The 22,222-nt window shown below is 33.5% G+C and overlaps 2 protein-coding genes across 2 annotated transcripts in view; both read left to right on the top strand.

Moving 5' to 3' along the window:
- Stacl (SH3 and cysteine-rich domain-containing protein) overlaps nt 1–22,222 on the top strand; it is a 157,935-nt gene that overhangs the window by 124,964 nt on the left and 10,749 nt on the right. Inside the window, exons 12-16 of the mRNA XM_089700749.1 lie at nt 12,895–13,043; nt 17,686–17,798; nt 18,837–19,004; nt 19,979–20,155; nt 20,583–20,708. Of these exons, the coding sequence (XP_089556875.1) occupies nt 12,895–13,043; nt 17,686–17,798; nt 18,837–19,004; nt 19,979–20,155; nt 20,583–20,708 (733 nt within the window). The remainder of the gene's footprint in view (nt 1–12,894; nt 13,044–17,685; nt 17,799–18,836; nt 19,005–19,978; nt 20,156–20,582; nt 20,709–22,222) is intronic.
- Nucleotides 76–2,848, top strand: LOC149484558 (uncharacterized). The gene is made up of 2 exons (XM_089700745.1): nt 76–232; nt 693–2,848. The coding sequence occupies exon 2, from the start codon at nt 710–712 to the stop codon at nt 1,508–1,510; it is 801 nt and encodes a 266-aa protein (XP_089556871.1). The 5' UTR covers nt 76–232; nt 693–709; the 3' UTR covers nt 1,511–2,848.

Genomic DNA, 22,222 nt, shown 5'->3' with positions numbered 1-22,222 from the left:
CCCGCGTTTTCTGCGCCCCTTGCGGACTTTTTTCGAACTGAGTGACGTCATGTCTGTCAGACGCAGACCTGAATGTCATGTGTCAGACTTGAGACTGTCAAATAAGGTTTTATGAAAGTTGCGTTTTACCCTGAATGTGCGTGTCGTGTTTGTAATTGTATCAGTTTCTATGTTTGTTTATCATTCATGACGATATTGTGAGTGCGCATTTTTTAAAATCAAATCAAAAGAGGTAAGTTAAATGAATGTATCATTGGTTATGTAATAAAATGAACTAAAGAACTGTAAATATCTTGATGCTACAATACGATTTGTTGTGTATAAATTCAAACATACTTTCAATAAAATACTTTATATAATGAAATTGATATATAGTAGATTTAAAATAGCTGCCTGCATAATTTTATATTTGAAGAAAATAACTTGATATTTCATCAAATATAATATAACCTCAAATATGCTATGTTATCTAAATGAGCATTTGACTTTCGTCTTCAACTTCCATAGCTATTATAAACGATTAAATTTTAAATCACATCTAAAACAATTCGATTCTGATTAATTATATACCAATTAAGTATATTCATAATAGACTTTAATATTATGTTGTTGTTCCATGTTTAGGCGGGAAACGTAACATTGACGATCGTACGTAACAAAATAATCTCTATTCTTTTTCTTTTTGTTTTTAGGTGCTTATAAAGTTACAATGAAAAACATAACTGCAAAACAATTGCCTAGAAAGAGTAATTCAAAAGAGGATGATGACAATGTAAGATATAAATTAAGTAAACAGTACTTGAACAATATTGCCAAAGCAAATTCAAAAGCATTGAAAAAGTTCAATGAAAATGATGATAATATTCGATACAAATTTGCTCCAGTGTCATCCAAACCAAAGAGCCCAGAGAAAAAACCTAAACAAAAACAAAAGATTAAAGTGAACTTTTGGAGCAATAAACAAATTGGGCCTCGAAATCAAAAGGATGCCTTGAATTCTGGGACATCAAAACGCAGACACACAGTGGGGGCAGTGGATAATGTTGATAGTGAAAAACCTAAGACACCTGTAGTTAAAGTTCGCAAGCGAGTCTCCTTTTTACCATCGCCAATGTTTAACGATAACCATGTGCCAATGGTCACTGTACCCGATGACTTAACTATTCAGATTAATGCAGAAGAAGCCAAAACACGGAGTGAAGATTTAAATCTAGGCTTTATAGATAATAAAACAGACATTAGCAAACTTCAAGAACAAGGCAGAAAGAAAGTACGGACTTCAATGACACAGACAAGCCCAAAAAGCTCAAAAGTAAACGCAGCCAATGTACAACAGAGAAATCAAGGCAACGAAAATGATTTGGAATTCTTTTCCAAATATGTAGTGCAAAAGTTAAGAAGAATGGAGACAAATCAGCGTATTTACTCAGAGAATTTAATAAACACAGTTCTTATGCTAGGACAATTGGGTCAATTAAATGGTAAATCTAAAATAACACAGACATCATAGATTCTATTTGTTGAATACGGTTTAATCTAACATTTATTATTTAAGTTATTTTTGTATTTTGTATAGAGATCAGTACATGTCATGTTGGATACCCTGCCGCTGTTATTTCCTTAATAGTTCAATCAAATAGTTTTTGCACAAAGTTACTGCATAGAATATTACTATTTCAAATATAAAGTACATACAATATTGATCTCAAGTTACATAATATATTTAGATCAATCAATTAAATGAATACTTTATGTAGAATAGTTCATAAATTATTTAAAAATTAATTGTTTCTAGACACTGGGTATTTTTATACAATTAAATATCTTGTTTACTTATTATCACTAATTGTATTTTTTGTATTTTCAAGCAATTAGAATCATTGACACCAAATGAGTATTTAAAAGATTTGGATTGATGCTATTTTTTGCTGTTCTTTCAACAATTATATTATTAAATTGAATACACTTAGGAGACTAATTCTTGACTGTCATTATAAGTGCAATATTTAACTATTATAATATATAGGTAGAGATAAACTACGATAACATGGCGTGCCCCTCCAAATTACTGTTTCAATGTGTGTAGTGACATCCTTACGAAGGAGTTTGTATGTAGTTAGTTGTACGTATTCGTCTTTAGTACTTTACATCCAGATTTGATGGTCAACTAATCATAAGTTGCCGAGCGCCCAAGACAACGCACGTGTCGTTTTCATAGAATACGTCAGTGCAGCGCCATTACTAATAATAATGAGCGATTAGAGCGTGACTAGTCGAGCAACAAATCCGTGGATTTGTTTTTGTTTGACGGCCGTCTCATTACGCACACATGCGTTGTGAATCTTGGTGGTGCATTGTAAATACTTTCACAAATACTTTCAAACGTTTTGAATTTTGGAGGGGCGCGCCATGTTATCGTAGTTTATCTCTACTTATATACTTACCAATACTTTATGAAAATTGATAGATAGTTGTATTTAAAAGAAATAGATTATTGTGTATTACTTATTCTTATTATATCCCAATATAATAAGAGACTTGATAAAAGGTGTCTTGAAAACAATTATTTATTAATCATAGTAAATTAGGAAATTATATTTACATAAAAATACTAATATGTAATTTTGGTTTGTAATAAATGGCATAATATTATTATGTTATTGATTAATATTGGAGGCATAATATATATTTAAATGTTACATATAAATTTAATTATCTATTGTGTGTTTAGAGTCTGCTGTCTGACATATATAAAACAATATTTTTTGTAAAAATCAAGTAACTACATACTTGTTATTATTAACAAGTAAATATTTATAGTTACATTGTTATATATTTTGAAAGACAATAAGAGCTAGCGCGCACGAGCAACTTTGTCTCCGCAACTATTTTGTCTCTCCCATCAATTTGTATGGGAAGTTGCGTCGCTACGTGCGCGCACTTTCATACTAGCCCATAGGTGGGAGAGACAAAATAGTTGCGGAGACAAAATAGTTGCGGAGACAAAGTTGCTCGTGCGCGCACTGTCTTACAGAAATTGATAGTAAGAAAACATATCTTGTTCAGAAAGGCCTTATAAATTATACTACTAATTTGTAGTTGTAAATTTATTGTTGTACAACTTGAAGTTTGTATGCTTTTTATGCATTTAAAAAATTGCATGCATTATATTTTTCCTATATTATATTTTTAAGTATTTTGATAGTGGTAATGAATTCATATTAGGGCACTAAAAAAATATACATGCAAATATTTATAAAATTATTTTTGTCCATACAGACAACATACATATTAATATTGTATACAGAAAATGCAAGCAAATATCGGTTTTGTAGCTGGCTAGAAACTGGGTTCAAAAACTAAAATTATTGCAACCTTGTCTTACAATTTTATGAAATAAAATGGCTTTACATAAATACAGAAAAATCATTGTTCAAATATCATTTTTTTGCATATAAAAGCACGTCCAAATTATGTTTATTACAATGAAGTATTTTTAAGTGTACATGTACATAGGTACTTTAGATTTATATTATAAGCTCAAAGGTGTTAAAAATGTGTTCTTTTTTCATATCGAGTTGTTTAATATAATATGTAAGGATTCAAAGGCCTTCCTAATAAATATAATTAACATAAATATTTGTTTTAATTTAAATCTTCTTATTGTCATAATAACCTAAACTAACATAAAGCCATAATTAAGGGCCGATTTATCAATGCTTGGTTAAAACTTATCCGTCCAATAAATTATTGCACGATAATATTAAAATTTCACGTAAACTGTCAAATACGGGCAATTAGAATACGTTTTTAAAATGGTAGTTTTATACATTATTCGACGAATAAGTTTTATCCAAGGATTGAAAAATCAGCCCTAAATGAAATTATTATTTCAGGTTAATTTTATCTTTATGATATTTCAGACTACTATTCGCGTAGTACGTACTGACCTGTTGTTTTTATTTTGAAATAAAACTTAATCATTGAAAAAAGAATGCAAAAGAAAATGAGAACCTTTATGTTTGCGCATTTGAAATGCTCAGTAGTTTAAGATGAATTCTCTCAAATTGATGAACTTTGATATGAAGATGGTTTATTTTTGTTTCAAAAATAATATAGAGAAGAAAAAGATTTACAATTATATGTGTACCGACAAACATGCAATAACCTAGTACCTGAAATTTAAGTGAGCGCAGAAGCGGTATACTTTTTACGTAGATACAAAAACATATTACCTACTAGGTTTCCGCCCGCGGCTTCGCCCGCGCAGTCAAAGAAAAACCCGCATAGTTCCCGTTCCCGTAAGATTTCCGGGATTGCGTCATTTTCCCAGGATAAAAAGTAGCCTATGTCCTTTCTCGGGTATCAAAATATCTCCATACCAAATTTCATGAAAATTGGTTCAGTAGTTTAGGCGTGATTGAGTAACAGACAGAGTTACTTTCGCATTTATAATATTAGTATATGAATTCAAATCATAAAACTTACAAGTAAATTATTATTGAACACCTCGGAAAGGTAGTGCTTATTTTGATTCTTTGAAAGCAGCTTGTATCATTTTAAATCTCTAATTTATGCCTATCACTACAACCTGTCTGGGTATCTGTATGGTTAGATCTTTAAAATTACGCAACAGCTTTTGATAGCCTTTTTTTCTGTTTCTTGAGGATATAATTTGTTAATTTGTCTAGTCTAGTATTTTATTTTTACTTTTGGACTAGATTACAGGTATTGCGTGAAATGCCCTTGAATAATTATTTTCAGTGATATCTGATGGATTGGTTTGTCACGCTATGCTATTCTTTAAAAAAAGGCTTGGTCATTCAATTGATATATTTGAAAGGCCGTAAATGCTGACTAAATCTCTGCATTTAGTACCTACACAAACTAAGTTTTTTTATGTAGATATTTAACACGTTTTATATGATTTTCATTATTTAATATTTAAAAAAATAGAAGCAGATGCCTAACGTACCTTGAATAGTTTGAAATTATTAAGAGTTTGTTTTATCAGTGGAGGCCTCAGGGGATAGCGATAAGGGCAATTGCCCGGTATCTCGTATATAGATAGATAATAATGGGTAGATAGGTAAGTAGGTCTTAGAGAAATTTATATTTCGATAAAATTATTATCCATATATGAATATATGAATTTACCGATAGCTCATAAAAAAGAAGTAGGCGGTAGTGTCATACCATACTTTTCCGGTGTGTACCTATGTCTTTTTTATGGGCTATCGGTAAATTAAAAAATGTTTGTGATACAAATCGTTTGACTTTCGTAATTTATCCGACGAGTTCGACTAACACCCACGCAACTGGGCCCCCGGTACCAGCGTCCTGACCATCATTTTTCCCTTTTTCATTGCGTAGGTACTAAGACCCCTGTAAAACCGCCATACAAATGACCCAAAATTTTGTGTCAGTAGGTATCTCCCGGCCTACTATTCGATTTTTCTTATATTATATTTTATGGTATTTATACGACCATATAAACAGATTTCTACCATATTATATGTTACTATCTTACTACTCTTAAAATGAAAACGTTTCATAATAAGCGGAAGCTTGTCAAAAAATCTGGGCCTTGCAATACCATGTCGATGGACTAAAACTATTTGATAGGCCAAGTACCTACATTAACATGACCCTCACCCAAGGAATTTACTTGTTCAATTGATTTATTGTTTTTCTCTTAATTTTCTCGTAAACACAGCCAAGTGTTTACCTACATAATATAATGAAACGCCCTACTTATTTTTGCCCCTGATTGAGCGGCTCCAAAATGACTAGTCTCTTAATAATAAACCAAGTCAAAGCCTTGATATGGAAGCAGAAGGACATGGAAATTATAAGCATCCTATTTGTAGGTCGAGATAAACCTTGTTTACGATTTTCATCTTAGTAAAAGATATCTAGAAGACATTTGATAGGTAATGTTATTTATCGTCAATTCAATTAATTAACTCAACTAATTGATGTTTATCTTCTCTCCATAGTCCATCGATAGGATTGATTTATACCTATTTTATAAATGTTTTTCGAGATGCTCTTTAATGAGACAACATCTGAATAAATTTTGAGACAGTGAACGTAAACAGAAATTGTTGATAAAAGGGCATTTACTTTATAGCAATTATTTTATTGTGAAGATACAGAGAAATAATCCATACTAATCCATACTAATATTATAAATGCGAAAGTAACTCTGTCTGTCTGTCTGTTACTCAATCACGCCTAAACTACTGAACCAATTTGCATGAAATTTGGTATGGAGATATTTTGATACCCGAGAAAGGACATAGGCTACCTTTTATTGCGAAACATGTACCACGGGCGAAGCCGGGGCGGACCACTAGTAAAGAATAAAGAAAAGTCATCAGATAATTGCATACAATATTGCGTAGGTATTTTGTTCTTGTGTGTACCTTTAAAAAATACGGAGGTATCATAATTAATGTAATAAGTAGATACCTATTGATTTCAATATAATCCTTAAGTTTATTACCAACACATGTGTACAGATTTAAATACTAGATAATACTTAATATCTTTATATATCAGTCAAAAGCTCTTTTCTAAGAAGTCTGAATTGATTGATGTTTCATGTAGATTCCCAGTTATTACCTACTTTATAGGTATTACGTGTAGGTAGTTAGTCACATAGTAATTTCTATTTCTTGGAAGTTTAAAAAATTATATTTGTAATGATGTAGGTATGATTATCATCACTATTAAAATGATCAAAATTTACAAAGTACGACTACCTACGAAAAAGTCTTATTCCACCATAATATATTATTTTTACTAGTTACAAACCTTTAATATAATAATGTTATATAAGAAAAATATTTCCATTTGTTTGCGCTATAAAAGGATTACATAATCATTAGTCATTTACAGGATTCCTGATACAATAAATTAAAGTGTTTACTAATATAAAAGAACACGCAACAGCTAGATAAGATGATGCTTAGGGCCTTATATAAAACATCACGTCAGTTTATGCATAATTCAATTACGCCGACAATCTGGCGAGCTCGATCTGAGGTGAACAGTGAACGTTGTACAATGTACAGTGTACATAGTGTTGTTATTGTTCGTTGCTTAGAGACACAGGCGAGTCTTCAGTTTCATCGCCCAGTCGGTAACCGCCCGCCCTACAAAGCGCCAGCCGTTCTCGCGTTCACGACCACAATATCGCGACTCTCGTACGTTACATTAAATTACATTTTCAACGCTATTTTCATTAGTAGTCAATTGTACAAATATGCAGACCCAAAGATGGACCTGCTATCCATTTAATATATCATTCTTAGTGTACAATTTTGTGTTTCAAGTTTTGAACGGATTTTATTTTCATGAAGTGTAATCACATGTTTTTGTAACTTTCTCGGTTTCTGTTTATAATTCCAATGTAAAACCTGTATTGAAGTAAAGCTAGATATCTCGATAACAATGGATTTAGTACATCGATTACATTATTTAGTGCTTTCCCAAAAGTCAGATCTTATGACTATGGAGCGTGAACAAAGAATGCGTGTGAGACGCCAGTCGAGCTTCCCTGATGCTAATAAAACGCGCCAACGACTAGAGCAAGTTTATTTTAATGATGTAAGTTTTTAATGATTTAAGTTTTTTTTAAAGAGTAAATAGAGAAATAAGTACAAAACGTTACAATTACAATGCAGCTTACGTCTTATGCAAGCTGCTTCAATAAATAGCTTTAGTAATAACTCTATTTTTTTTTAAACTTCCCGTTTTAATAATAATTATGCAAACTATGTATTTGCATATCATTTAATATAATCATATGTTTACGAATTACGATATAAACAGTAGTTGCGATTACTAACACATTACACTAAAGTTATGTCTCCTAATAAAAAACCTCAAGAAACGTGGCACATAACCCATTCTACTGTCGTCTATTCTCCGTTGATAAGGCACTTTATAGACCTGCTTTTATTTGTTCTTGACACGCATCTTGACCTTTATCTTAAAGCAATTAAGGTGTCCCTTTTTATGTTAATTAAAAGAGCATGTCTTATCTATCTTTCTTTTCATCGTCATTTATTCCGCTCAACATTTTCTGTAAATTGGACAGGTTCTTTTAACACACTACTGTTTTATACTTTTTGTCTTTGTGATCGAAGCAAAGTTTAGAAAAGAGCTTTACTTCGGATATTTTAAAATCTTGTTTTATTTCAATAGGTACGTATTCTTGTAAAGGCAGGAATTATTTGTAGTCTGAAACAAACCTACCTAAGTATCTTATAATAAAAACATGATTTCCATCGCCATCTTAGTAGGTATATAAGTTATGTACCTAATACTTCTTAAATCCATGCTCTGTTTACTTTAGGTACCTACATGTAATACTTACTTTTTCCTACCAAATTAAAAATATTTTGTTATGTGCTTTATATTTTTACTATTATGTATTAAAAATGTATCAGCTTTGAAATTAATAATTATTATTTAATGATTCATACATCTGAACAAATGCGATAAAAGTTCAACAGTTTACCAATCAAAATTCGCATTATAATATAGGTACATTATTTTTACGCCCATAGTACAAATAAAAATGTTTATTATTAGAATCATCGTTAAAAACACATTCTTCATATTTGCAAAAAGCTGATGCAATTTACGAATGAATGCACATAAATATTCCAGAGAAATATGAAATATTTCAATGTAGTTTTCACTTTCTATTTAATTCGAATAGCGTTCAACGAAAATTAATTAATAGATTCACCTTTTGTTAGAATACCAATTGGTGTGATGAATGAATAAATTTTAAGCCATCGAATTTTCATGGAACTGGTATCAAGAGATTATTATTTTAATCAACTTGGTTGCGTTCGCGTTGTTAAAAGTTTCGGCGGTTTACCGCTGCGAGGTCGCGTGCAGAGTCACTCAACTGAGTCTACCGAGCTCAAGTTTTTGTGACCTCATTGATCATGATTTCTGAAAATTCGCCGCCATTCAACAATAAATATCGCTAAAGCTATGTTCCTGAATATATTTGTACTAGATTTCCGCCCGCGGCTTCGCCCGCGTTTGCAAAGGAAAACCCGCATAGTTCCCGTTCCCGTGGGATTTCCGGGATAAAAACTATCCTATGTGTTAATCCAAGTTACCCTCTATATGTGTGCTAAATTTCATTGTAATCGGTTCAGTAGTTTTTACGTGAAAGAGTAACAAACATCCATACATCCATACATCCATACATCCATACATCCTTACAAACTTTCGCCTTTATAATAGTATTAAGATAAGATTAAGATTAAGATTTAACTTTTTGCAATAAAGAGCAAGGAAAATATAAGTTTTCAGAGCTACGAGAGTCGAGGGAATGAATATTGGTCACACAAGATGTAATTTGAAATCTCGCTGCGTCATAATAATATGCAATATAGTACGATGCGACTCATCGTACGAGTGATGTTAACTCGTGTTTTCTTTGAGTGAGTTTTTCTTGAAATGAGTCATGACATTCATTTTACAAAGAACACCTTTTACGTGATCAATTTTTATGAAACAAACTCGAGCTCGGGAATTGAGACTGAAATATTGAAATGTTCTATAATAGGTACCTACGTAGTACTCAATTGCGACGAATTGGCGAGTCACGGTGACGGCACCACCTCGTGGGATTATGACAAACTACTCATTAAAATTACTTGTAACAAGCGGGCCAAAACCCTTTAGGTGCAGCCAGACGTTTTCAGTTTCCGCCTATACAGCGCGAGCGTCTCACGAGGCACTCTGAGTTGATCAACTTGCCCTTTCCAGCTTTATTAATTCAAATTGTTTACTAGGCCGGCAATTGCCTACAATATTATTCCCGTGGCGAGTGTCATTGGGCGGCGGCGATCACATAATTACAAAACTAACTTTCATTAACCTCTAAGTTAGTAGAAGTCTGAGAAATATTAAAATAATTAATATTTCTCCGTAGGTATGCGTTAAAATCACGTTAAAATATTTGAAAAAAAAATAAGTGTCAAATACAAGCGGAAAATAATTATATTTTGTAGCATAACTTAATAGGTATAACAAGATAAGGCATATTTATCACTCGTATTTTGCAGGGCAAAATGTACCTACACGACTAATTATTATTGGTCTAACATTAAAATCAAATTGAACAAAAGATTAGGTACACGTAGCAACACGGATTACACTTAGGCGGAAAATAAATGATATTTTAACTGATCCAAAAACTTCTATAGTGTGAAAGGCATGCAAATCACTTGATTTGCATCGCACAGTTGTGAGATGTGGGTAGAAAAAGGGTGATCTTTATCCTTCCAGAACATATTACATACAAGAAGCGTACAACACGCCAATTCTTTTAAAATATGTCGGAATATATTGAAAAAGTTTGCGTAAAGTAATTTAATCTTGTAAAGCGCGCAATAGGAATACACACAAATACAAGGTTTATTTTATTTAAAAGTAGACGAATATTTATCATAAAATTGTAAACAACTTCGATTCTTTAAGAGCTCCCTCTAACCTACTTTTAGGATTTATCTTGTTTAGATCAATTATTAATATTAAATTTTGACAAGCATCCATCGAAGCCTCCTCAGCCTCCTCGTTACGTTTAAATCTCCGTTAAGCTTTTAGACTCCAATAATAAAGTCTGTAAAATCAATTAACTTTTTACATACCAATCAATAGCTAGATACTAATAGCTGTTAACATCGCTACTAGTTTATTTTTCCATAATTTATAGGAAACTGTAGCGTACCAACGTTCCGTTCCGCACGATTTTGTTGCAGCAACAGTTTAAGAATAAATATACAAAGCATTTCTATATAACTGTAGATATTTTTAGTGAAATAATATAAAATACATGCTATTAAAATAATTATAGCTGTATTGTGCGTTCAAAGCTTTAAGCTTTCATTGGATAGTAATATTTTGGAAAGTTTACGGATTAACTAATCATGACATACCCATTTGCGTGAAATTTTATTTTGATAGTCTAGACAAAGACCAGACTACGTCCAGACTAAAAGGATTTAAGTGGCTATCGTCGTTGTTGTGATTTAAATTCATACTTTTCCAATATTTAATTCTTTTCCAAACGAAAATATAGGTATTCTTATTAACAGAAGCTATATCATAATAAGTAACTATTATTCGTACTTATTTACTAATTTGTACTGTAATTTACCTAGGTCAAAGCTATATTGAATAAATCTTCTGTAATATTTGTTAACTTGTATTTGTATGTAAAATAACAAAATATATAAATAAGTTTTTCACAATGCAAACTCAACAAATCTTCTCGGTAAAATTTGAAAAAAAATGAGTACTTAATATTCTAAATAGATGAGACGTGGTCGAGACACTTTTATGATCAGTAAAATAGTCTCGTCTCAGATTTTATATAATCTTAAGAATCTAATCCACACACGACTAATAGCTTATGATATTCTTTTGTTTTGTTTGAATTTCACATATCTCAGATCTTTGGAGATTGTTAAAAATTTTGTTATAACAATTATGAGTAAACAAAAATTCATATGAAAAATTCATATTATTCAGGCATCCAATAAATAATGTATGAATCATCAAACAGTAGACCGTACTTCATGAATCGTTAGTTTCACAAATAATAATCGTCATTAAAAGTTATAAATCAATATTTTTAATTTACTTTTCAGCCGCTTCCGAGTTCTAGGAAATAATAATAATTATCTTGGAAAAGATGTAACTTTTATAGCGAACAATCAGCCGAGTGGAACTAGTTAAAGTTTTATCTTCCCAAGATCACTATAGGTAGTAGATATCTACAAGTTCAGCGAGAAAATGGGAGTTGCGTCACATTCAGTCTCAGTCAATGTCAAGAAATCGCATCATTTATTCAGCAAGGCTCCTTTTTCCACTTTAGAAACAAACGATTTTCCAAATTGCAATTCTTACATACCTACGGAGTCGATACTGTGATGAATTCAACAGTTCTTGTGTACTTATTCAACCCATTTCGGTCTTTGATACTATAAGCCAAAGTTTAATATTTGACAATATAGTTTATAAATTTTATAAAAGTACCTACATCATTATACAATTTGTTAAGTTGCGTGAATATCAACAACATAATTTTCCACAATCAATTGAGGTCATGAAAACCGCAAGGCATATCCATAATCATTAATTTCTCTATGCGAGTATGTGTGAAAAAATCTGATATTTTGATTCCCTATATGTATATCTACGAGAAAACTTAGAGCCTTCGAACGAATGTGACATAAGTATCTATCTATCTCCACTCCTCAATTCTTTTTCATCTTTGATATATTTGTGATCTTTTCTAATCTATATATGTGTGAATTCATTGCTTATGTGTTGTGGAATATACCGATCACTAAGTTCAATAATGTTTTTTGATATAATAATTCATATATCAAATTTATATTGTATACTGTGTCAAACACGTCATGGAGGCTTTACTCCAGTTTTTGTTGCCAATTTATAAATCCTATTTTTTGTAATTCCCTTTGAAGGTATCTCGCGTTGACGTACCAACGTATGCCGTATTTTTTAAATGTATTGATAACATATAAACCTTTTGTATACAGCTTTTTTTACTACAAGTACTTATCATCTTATTTGTGAAATATTTGTATTTTATTAAACAAATATTTTGAATGAATGGTGTTGCTTCTTATGTATAAATATCTTGCTCCCCTTAAGAGACGGTGAAGGTTAAATTTTCAGGTTCTTAACTTCAATTAGAACTTTTGTCACCATCATATCTCTTGAAAATCGAGTAATAGATAGATAAATTGTTCAAACCAGACAAAGTCGAGCAGACCATTTGAGTTTTATTGTACCAACATTTATTATTTATACAAACTTTATCCGCAGAGGGAGCTATTTGCGGCCAAAGCAGATAGCAGTGCACCAGACCGCAAGTTATCATCCTCATCAACCGGCAGTATGAAGAACAAGTGGCTTAAGGCTTTCAGAAGCCTCAAACCCCCTACAGCCCCACCACCTCATGCGGGCCAAGACAAGTAAGCAGTCCAACATAACTAGAATCACTACAAATTAAAGACTGATTTACGCTAAACCGTGTCGCGACCGGACTTTGTCCCGTCTGGGGCTCGACATTACATAACTTTTTGTATGAAGTGATTCATGCGTGGCTCAAACGGTGCACGGCGCGGGCGTTGAAATTTGTATGAATATTGTTTTATCTGTTTCCCTGTTCCAGCATGGCCCTGTCCCGGCACGGTGTAGCGTGAATTATGCTTTAAGCATCACTGAACGTCAAACTATATAAAATTTTGCACTACTTTATCAAACCGGATTATCGGATGTCTCTTAGAAAAATGCTTAGTCATAATTATCAGCATTGATTGAGTTATGACTGAAGTGCGGTCTCGACTCTCGTTATAACCGCTTGCTGTGGTTTATTTAATGTAGCTTTGGGTTTGTCAAATGTTAGTACTACATTTTCACCTCAAACACTATATTGATTTCTAATTGTGCAGTGACCGAATCGTCATTAGGCTTTGATTCGAAAATTTCGTGATTACGACAAATTAGTTCTCTTCTATTGTCAATTTCTCTTTCAATGTATCTTTATGGGTATAAATACTATTAATATTCGTTTGTTTTGTAATATCTTGTCTTCATAAAAAGGTATAGGACTTCTATTCTTATGTACTTTATTAATATTCGTTTGTGTTTTAATATCTTGTCTTCATAAAAATATATCAGTAGACTGATGACAAACATTTAATACCTACACCATAGTAAGCGGTTAGACGTAGAGTATACACAAACCTAGGATAAAATCTATGCAGGGAAATTTACACAGTGCTTATAAACGACACCGTCTGGGTAGCCATAATTTTTCAAAATAGACGGATATTTTATTCAAAGAAGCTATAAAGTAGCTCGATCAAAATTAAATATAAAATGTGCTACGGGAACTTCCATTTTAACTACACTTAGTATGCATTTTATATCACTAAGAATAAAAACATTTCAAATGTTTCAAAATTTAATAAAAATTTTAGCTGTGCTTGCAAAATGATAGCTTATAAAATAATCTGTGATATTGCAACGTCCGTTCACAATATTATGTTACTACAAAAACATCCAGCAAATGGCGCCCGTTTCGAAAAATACTGAATAATATATGATGTCAAATCTGTTTCGCCGCTAGCTGTGTATAAAAGATAATTCTACGTGTGTTGATGTTTTCATAACCTCAATGTAACACCTCATATACATGACGACAATGTAATAATTGTGATATGATTATCTTTAATAAAAATGATATTGTTTAGGTATCATACCTATATCATTATAATGCCTAAGGCAAAACGGTTCATATTATTTTAGTAAGAAGAATCCTGGCCTTATTATATTACCATTCAAGATTTATTCAATTGAAAGCGCTTCAAGCTTTTTATTAAAACTGAAGATGCCACACACTTCTTCTACATTTTAGTAAATTAACAGCCTGCCATGTGAAACACGTATTTTCATAAACCTACGATCATATACTCATTCCTATTTCAATTGCCTCAATATCAACTTTGAAATTTAACCCCGTCAGCGATGTCATATAAATTACGCTGTAATTTGAAATCGAGTTCCCTGGATGACCTATATTGGAAATTCAGGCTAGGTTCGAGCTCGTATTAATCGATGCTTTCTGTATATGAAGAGCGAAGTATTTAACAGCGACGCAACAATTGATTGCATCCTGACGGGCCTTTAGTAAACAGTTTGATTGGCAATATCGACTCTTTAGTTTTAATGGTCAGCGTTGCGGACTGCGATACTGTCGTCGGTAGTTTCGTTTCATTTCCGCTCAATTCGATATCTCTGGGTTCGATTCGCTCGATTCGATATTCGATATTCGCGATTGCGAAATTTATATTTTGAGATGTGGCTGGGTAGATATATTATATACCTACTTATACAATGTACTATTGATTTTGACTTTCAATGTATGAACGAGTTTCTGAAATTATACCTATGTTAAGTACATGAATACCATTTTAAAGTGCTTATGTTATGTTCTATTCTCACTATTGTTTTGTCTGTGTATTTTTCCATATATTTTCTCTGCATCATTACATTCCGTCACAGAATATAATCATATATTCCGTGCACTCATTAGTCTTCTACAAAAACACTCCGAAAAGTAAATGAGTCGCTCAACATTTTCGTACACTTTAACAATAGTTATAACTAGAACATGTAAAACATTCAGATAAGTTTTTTGAAACTTTTGTGACATATTAATATTACAATGGTTTTCAAATTTCTAAACATTAAAATTTATAAGATGTAATATCCCCTACAATCAGACTTTAAATTAATAATATAAGAATGACCTCAATCTGTGTGTTTATTTTGTAAAACAATATCATGATTTTATATATAACATCTTTACCACAAAACGTTACATGAAATTCAACTTCTCGTAACATGAAATTTTGTGTACCTACTATAGTACAAGCTTTAATTCGATTGGAAGCACGGTCGGCCGGTCGGTTACAACTCACACATGCACTCATGTAGAGTCGGGGCAAAAATTTTGACTGAGGTATATTTTCCACCTTGTGCATATAAAAAAATGTTAGCGTTAGGTCAATAGGCCAGCTATGACGCTACGGGTTATAATTCGATTGAAAACCAGGTCGGTCACCTATTAAGCCACCTGTTCGTGACATAAAAAATATGTTAAAACTTTAAGAGCTCGCCTAAGTCTGTAATTAGATTTAACATTACATTTTGCTTGTACGGCTTCTTAATTCTCCTCTAATATGGGTTGTTCAGTCGCTAATTGTATGTAATACTCGTAATCATGATTGTACTTGTTATGTAACTGTCTTATTAATTTAAATAACACGAATCTAGAGTAAAGTACATTCAAACATTGGGCGTATAGATTTAAATCCTATCATGTGATTAATATTTGATGTAGCGTTAAAGGTATTCCATATATTGATAAGAATGCAAACACGAGATTCATGCATATGTATAGAATTACAAAGCCAGTAAAGTTGGCGCTATATTCAAGATCAGTTGGAAACGAGGGCCATCTTTAAAGAAAACATAATGCCGAGAGCTCGCGAGCGTCGACAAGCGCGCTGTAAATTCAGTTTGCAGAATAAGTTAACGAGGTGCTACTGTAGTGGAAATATTTATTCGCAAATAAATATGCACATAATTTTCAATAGGAATATTCAATAGGTCATAATAAAATACAAGAACACATTTTTAGAATCAGAAGAAATCGCTGGAAATCGTGCAGGTTTGCTCTGAATGTTATCGTAACAGATACGATAAAACAAGTCGTATTTGATGTTATTCTTGGTTCCGTTTTATAATTACAACATGATATTCTCTGAATGATATTATATAAAATTCACGTGTTAGTTGCTATACTCATCCAAAAAATTGCACTGATTCTCATGAAATTTCATGTGCCTATTGGGTAGATCTGTGAATCGGTCAACATCTATTTTTCGTACCCCTAAGATATAAGGCTAAGGCAAAATAACGTATGCCGGGTCGGCTCGTTTCAATACAGATTTAACTATTTGTTTCCGTGCCTTATTTCAGTTTAATTTTCATGAAATATTATTACATTGTCGTCATGAAAAACATTCAATAACAGCTGATATTTTTATAACTCAATTTATGATTACTTGCTTTCAGTGTAAATAATCATTTATTTTATGCTGATAAGTGATTATTACTCAATTGTTAATTTAACCTGTCATGTTATATTTCACATTAATTAATAACAAACAACATATTTTCATGATCACATTGACCAACGCATCTAACACGACAGGTTAAAAGATTTATATATACAACAGAAATCTCACATATCATGTTCATTTTGATGTTTCTTTCTTCTTGCATCAATAAAGAAAAAATCAAATGTACCACGCGGTGTCTACGGTTATGGCGATGAGGTAAATGTGCCCCGTAGGTGTGCCTGTAACTGACATGATACCACTCCTTTAACCTATTATCGTAACTAACGTAAATCTATAACAGCTTACTGAACACGTAAATTCCTCTACTTGCGCTTCTCTCTACTGCTAACTACTGCTTTAAATACGCATGCATTGGCACAATCCCTTTGTACTCACTACACCTTAGACGTAAGGCGTAATAATGCTATGTTAAATATAAGTTCTACATGCCTGATTGCAACTCATTAGAAGACTATAATTAAAAAGATCGATACGACAATCAAACGGTTCTTGACCTTGATACGATCAATATGTAACGCGTGTCAATGTCTGTGACACTGAAAATAATAGAATGATTAATGATGCGATTGGTAATGTTTGGATTTCAGTAATAACAACGTGTTTACATATGACGTAAACCGTGACCTATTGTTAATGGTGTATCTACTATCTCTCACAATTGTAAAGGGAAAACCTTGAAAAAACGTTTTATATATTTTACTATCCTTTTAATATTATACAATATTTCCTGAATGATGTTTCTTTTACGAGGATATTAGGTTTCTAAGAAAGAGTTGTATACTTCTATATTTTGTTTATACTGCAAAGTTAGCATGTGCAACTGAAACTGATCTATACATATTCTTATAACATTGATGAACACGTTACCGTTGCATTATAATATAAACTATCAACGGTTTAGGAGGAATGGAGCCGCCCGCGACTTGCGAGGCGGGGACTCGGAAGCGCATAATTTTCAAGAATACACCTACAAGAAAATAACTCCTTGCGATGTTTGCTCACAAGTTCTACGAGGTACGTATGTTATTATTGTAACTAAATATTAATACTGAAGTTAAAAACAAAGAATATGTATGTGTCTTGTTATATTCTTGGCTACTAACTTATCATGCCTTAGAAATGCGTGTCGGTTAAGTAGGGGTGAAAACACGCTAGATTTATAACAGTACTTCATTAATTATGTAAATCGATATATACATAGAGAATGTATATCACATATACATCATTTGTATGTTGCGTGGTTGTAGGTTAATAATTATAATACGGCGAAACTAAACGTTATAAATTATGATACATTTTCGCTGTGAAATATAAATGACAGTTTTATATTGTTTTTTTTTCAACTTAATTTCGTTAATGTATTTGTGACTTTATAAACTTGTACCTACCTATTAGGTTTCTAATAAAATTAATCATAGTATTTTGAATGTAGGTTTTATTAATCGAAATGACTCGACAGTTTCGGATTAGGAAATTTCAGCAGTCACCTAAATGTAGAACTTCAAAAGTATTTGCATCGTTTGGCCTAAAGATGGTAACAAGTTTTTGTAATATCAATAGAAATAACTTTGTAACTGGTTTCTAGATAACGATAGTCGCCTTTGTATTTTAAATCATTAGTTTAAAAGCTCAAATAAAAACACGGATACTTAAGCTATAATTAGATCATCCATTAGACTTACCGTCGCTTAAGGTTACACGCCATTAATTAATGCTTCTTTTCCGTTAACCTGATTTTTTTTTCACTGGCAAACAGATAATATTTAAGATTTAAACTGAAAACAGTTGTCACAAAATTTTATCAGTCGTTTTAATTAATTTTGAAATAACAGTAAAAAATATTGGCATACATCTCATACCTAACTTAATTTTGTTACCTACATTTTCAATCAACTAAATAATTACTAAAGAAAACATAATATCTCAGTAGATGTATGGACTTCATAGAAATAAAAAATCAAACCCGTCTAAAATTGATTTTATTTATTTTCTTTAAAAATTTCGAATACCTATTCAACTTTTTATTTTATTATTCTTTTTTTATTTAAACAGGTCACACTCGACAAGGCCTCCGATGCCGTATGTGCAAGATGAACGTGCACACAGATTGCATGCCGCAGGTCGGCAAATGCCAAACCAAGTCGAGGCTCCTGCGCCGACAGAAAAGCACTTCCGAAATCGAAGCCCATCGAGTCCAAGATCCTGGATATGATGAAGAAAGTAAGTCGTAGGATATACAGTGTAACACTTTTGTATAAACTATAAGTAATGAAAAATTACAACACTTCAATTCGACGAATTAATTTCAAACATGGCTTTATCTGTGTTTAAATATTCTGTAAATACTTTTCATCTAAATGGTACAGAATTTGTTTCATTTGTATTCACTTTACAACTTAATTTGAAATCGAAACATATTTATTGAAATTGTAATATTTGTTATGGATGCTTTGAACCTTTTATTTCCAGGAATTTAATCCGAATTTAATTTGAGCAGGACATTGGAATGGATAGACTGTTTTACTTTTTAATTTGTTTATTTTACAATGAATAGCGAACACTTCGAACAACTCGACACACTCACAAGCTTGCATATATATACCTACACAACTGCAGAGCTCACGCATTACAAACAGTTACATAATATTCGGATGCTATTTGCATTGTCCAGGCTCGGAAGGCAGGTGGCTGAAAGGACCGCGACTTGCCAAGATGTGTTTCAAACGATCAGTCGAGTTTAATGACTATGATAGCTACTATGAGGAGGGTATGCATTGAGTTAGTCAGGAATGATCCCTAGTGCCCGAGCTCATGTGAACTAATACTATTCTAGGGAAGCGTGCCGATCGCCGATCGTAAAACATTCCACAGCAATATTTCACTAGGTACTAACATTCCCAACAGATCGCCGGGTGTGCGACATGAACAATTCATGGTCGTTCACAACGATTTAGAATCTTGGCCGGATTTTAACAAATATTTGTTTTTCGAAAATCTATAGTAGCAGTGCATTGATAAGACTTTAATAATAATCAATACGAAACGAGCACAACAAATTACTAGATAATCAATATTGACAATCAAGAATTATTTTGTATTTCGCACCCGGCGATATATCACCATAATAGGACATGTCGCGATGATCGTTAGAGTTTGTAATCGGATTTGATACTAACATGCCGCTCGATGCTTAGAGGAGGAAGTGGATCAGACGTACCAAGTACTGAAGCGCGCCAACGAAATAGCGAAGCCGGGTGGGGGAGGGCCGGTAGTCCGCGTATCGGCCCCAGCAGAGCCTCCGCCGGCGCGCTCCCCGGCGCGCCCCTCCACTGGCTTGGCTGTGGCGCCTCAGCAAATCTCCTCCAGCTCAGGTCTGGCGCCGCACCCGGTCGCGTTCTCGAGCGCGTAACATAACCTCGCGGTGCAAACTTGCGACGAACGTTATGCATGCACGGAACTTTTGGTTGACGAGAACTTGAGCGATGAACGGCAGTCGTGAAAGAGCCTGTTTCGAATCGTGAGAATGCTTGTGCAGTAGTGAGGAAGACATAAGTCACTTTATGAATGCGACGGTCGGCGGACGTTTGCACCCGGATCTTACGTTACGCTCTCCTCGTTCGCTTCTCCGCTCGATCGCGTAGGCCGCCGACCGTCGCCCGGCGTCACCGGGCGACGGCCGGCCGGCAGCTTCATTTAACACTCGTTTTCAGTAGTGTCGAACTTTTTGCACGCCTTCCGTAAGTCGCGGGCGCAGGGCGGGGGCGGGGTGCGGTCATACTCAGTGCTGCTTGTCGGTAGGCGCAGCCTCGCGGACCGACGGCGGCATTCGGCGGCGGCTCTTCGCCGGCGTCAAGAGTTTGTCCATGTGGGGATCGAAGTCGCGGCGGGGCTCTCCGCAGCATCGGTCCATTTCTCTACCGGAAAGTACGCGCCCACGGCTGCCGTAGCGCAACGCTGTTTCACCGCCTTTGAGCTTTGTCCGTCCCGTCTTCTGGTTCACGGCGCCTCAGTTTATTTGTGCCATTCATTTCGATGTGTTTTGTTTTATTTTTAGTTCGTTTTGCGATGACTGTGTTTAGTTTAGACTTAGGTAAATAGTAACTGTAACCCAAAATATTCATAGCTGCTTGCTGCCATATTCCCGATGTAAAATCCCAAATCGATTGACTATTGTCTATTCCTTATTTGTTCTATTATTTATTTTTTTTATTTTATTTTTTTACTTATTTTTTGTTTTGTTTGCAACTTCTCCTTGCAGAATCAGAAGAAACTACAACGCGACCTTTCGGACAACCGTTATGTATCACAAATGAAAACGGCGATCCCCCGCCTTCGATCCTAAAGCCCACGGCCAGCGTTCGCAAGAAAATATGAAGTGTTACAAGTGATCCCATTATAATGAGGTCATTTCAACAATCATACGAGCACCCACCCGGCCTGGGCTTTCCGTAATAGCCATCTCTCGATGTCCTATAACTAGCACCCGAAACGCCCCGCGTTCTGTGATATGTATATTATTATTGTTACAATAAAAAGTGAAAACGATGTAGCCGCTTTATTTTTACTGGAGCCTTCACTAATTGCACATCGAATATCAATACGAGCGTTTATTTCCCTTCGGCCGCAAAGTAAGTGGTGCATGGCTTGGCGGGTGATACATTGGCATGCGTCTTCCGGCAACATGTATATATATCACATGTCGGCTCTATAATCTATGAAGCACTAAATGCAATCTGCTGTTTTCGATTTAATCTATCTGAATCACACTGAACTGTTGTGCCACTAACACACTTCTTATTTCTGAAAATACAAATTTACAGTTTGAGTTTGTTTGTGTTTTTATTTTGTGCTTTCGCTCTACTAACTATTCTTCGGTGCCCTCGTAACAGTTTACAGGTTGACAGAGAATAGGTGGACACGTATGCCTAATATTTATTAATAGACTCGATCCTGTTTACTTTGTCCATACAGGTTCGATGAAGAACTCCAAGAGTGCCCAAATGTTAAGGCAAGCAGACCGCACCAGTCCCTTACCTGGTATAAACTGTAACACGTATCTAAACGATCCCTAGTAGATAAATGTTTTGAAAGTATTATTTTTGAGCAGTGATTAATTTTCTTCTCGCCCGAGAACACACTACTGTTGGCGAGTTGCATTTATTGAACATTAAATACATTATGTACATTCGAATCGTCACTGAACATTCATTTGATACCACTGATATGCGTAGATTTTGAAATATCGATAAGGTAGGTTTTCTTGGACAACTTCTTACTTTTTGTCTTGACTTATGTGTATGGTATGACCTGTTAAATAAAATTTTATACTTATAATTTTGTTGCATTGCTTCGCTTTTGCAGATTATTGTAATTATTAAATGTTGCAACTGATTTAATTTAAGGAAATAACATAATGGAGAACTTTTTGAAAATTCAAG

The sequence above is a fragment of the Colias philodice genome, chromosome 11, assembly GCF_061535455.1.
Source record: "Colias philodice isolate Cphi_HAF_F1 chromosome 11, ilColPhil1 Martin Lab GWU primary, whole genome shotgun sequence".
NCBI lineage: Eukaryota > Metazoa > Arthropoda > Insecta > Lepidoptera > Pieridae > Colias > Colias philodice.
This window is presented reverse-complemented; position numbering and strand designations above follow the sequence as displayed.

Coding starts and splice junctions, on each gene's coding strand:
- LOC149484558 (XM_089700745.1), top strand. CDS start 710: ATGAAAAACATAACTGCAAAACAATTGCCTAGAAAGAGTAATTCAAAA.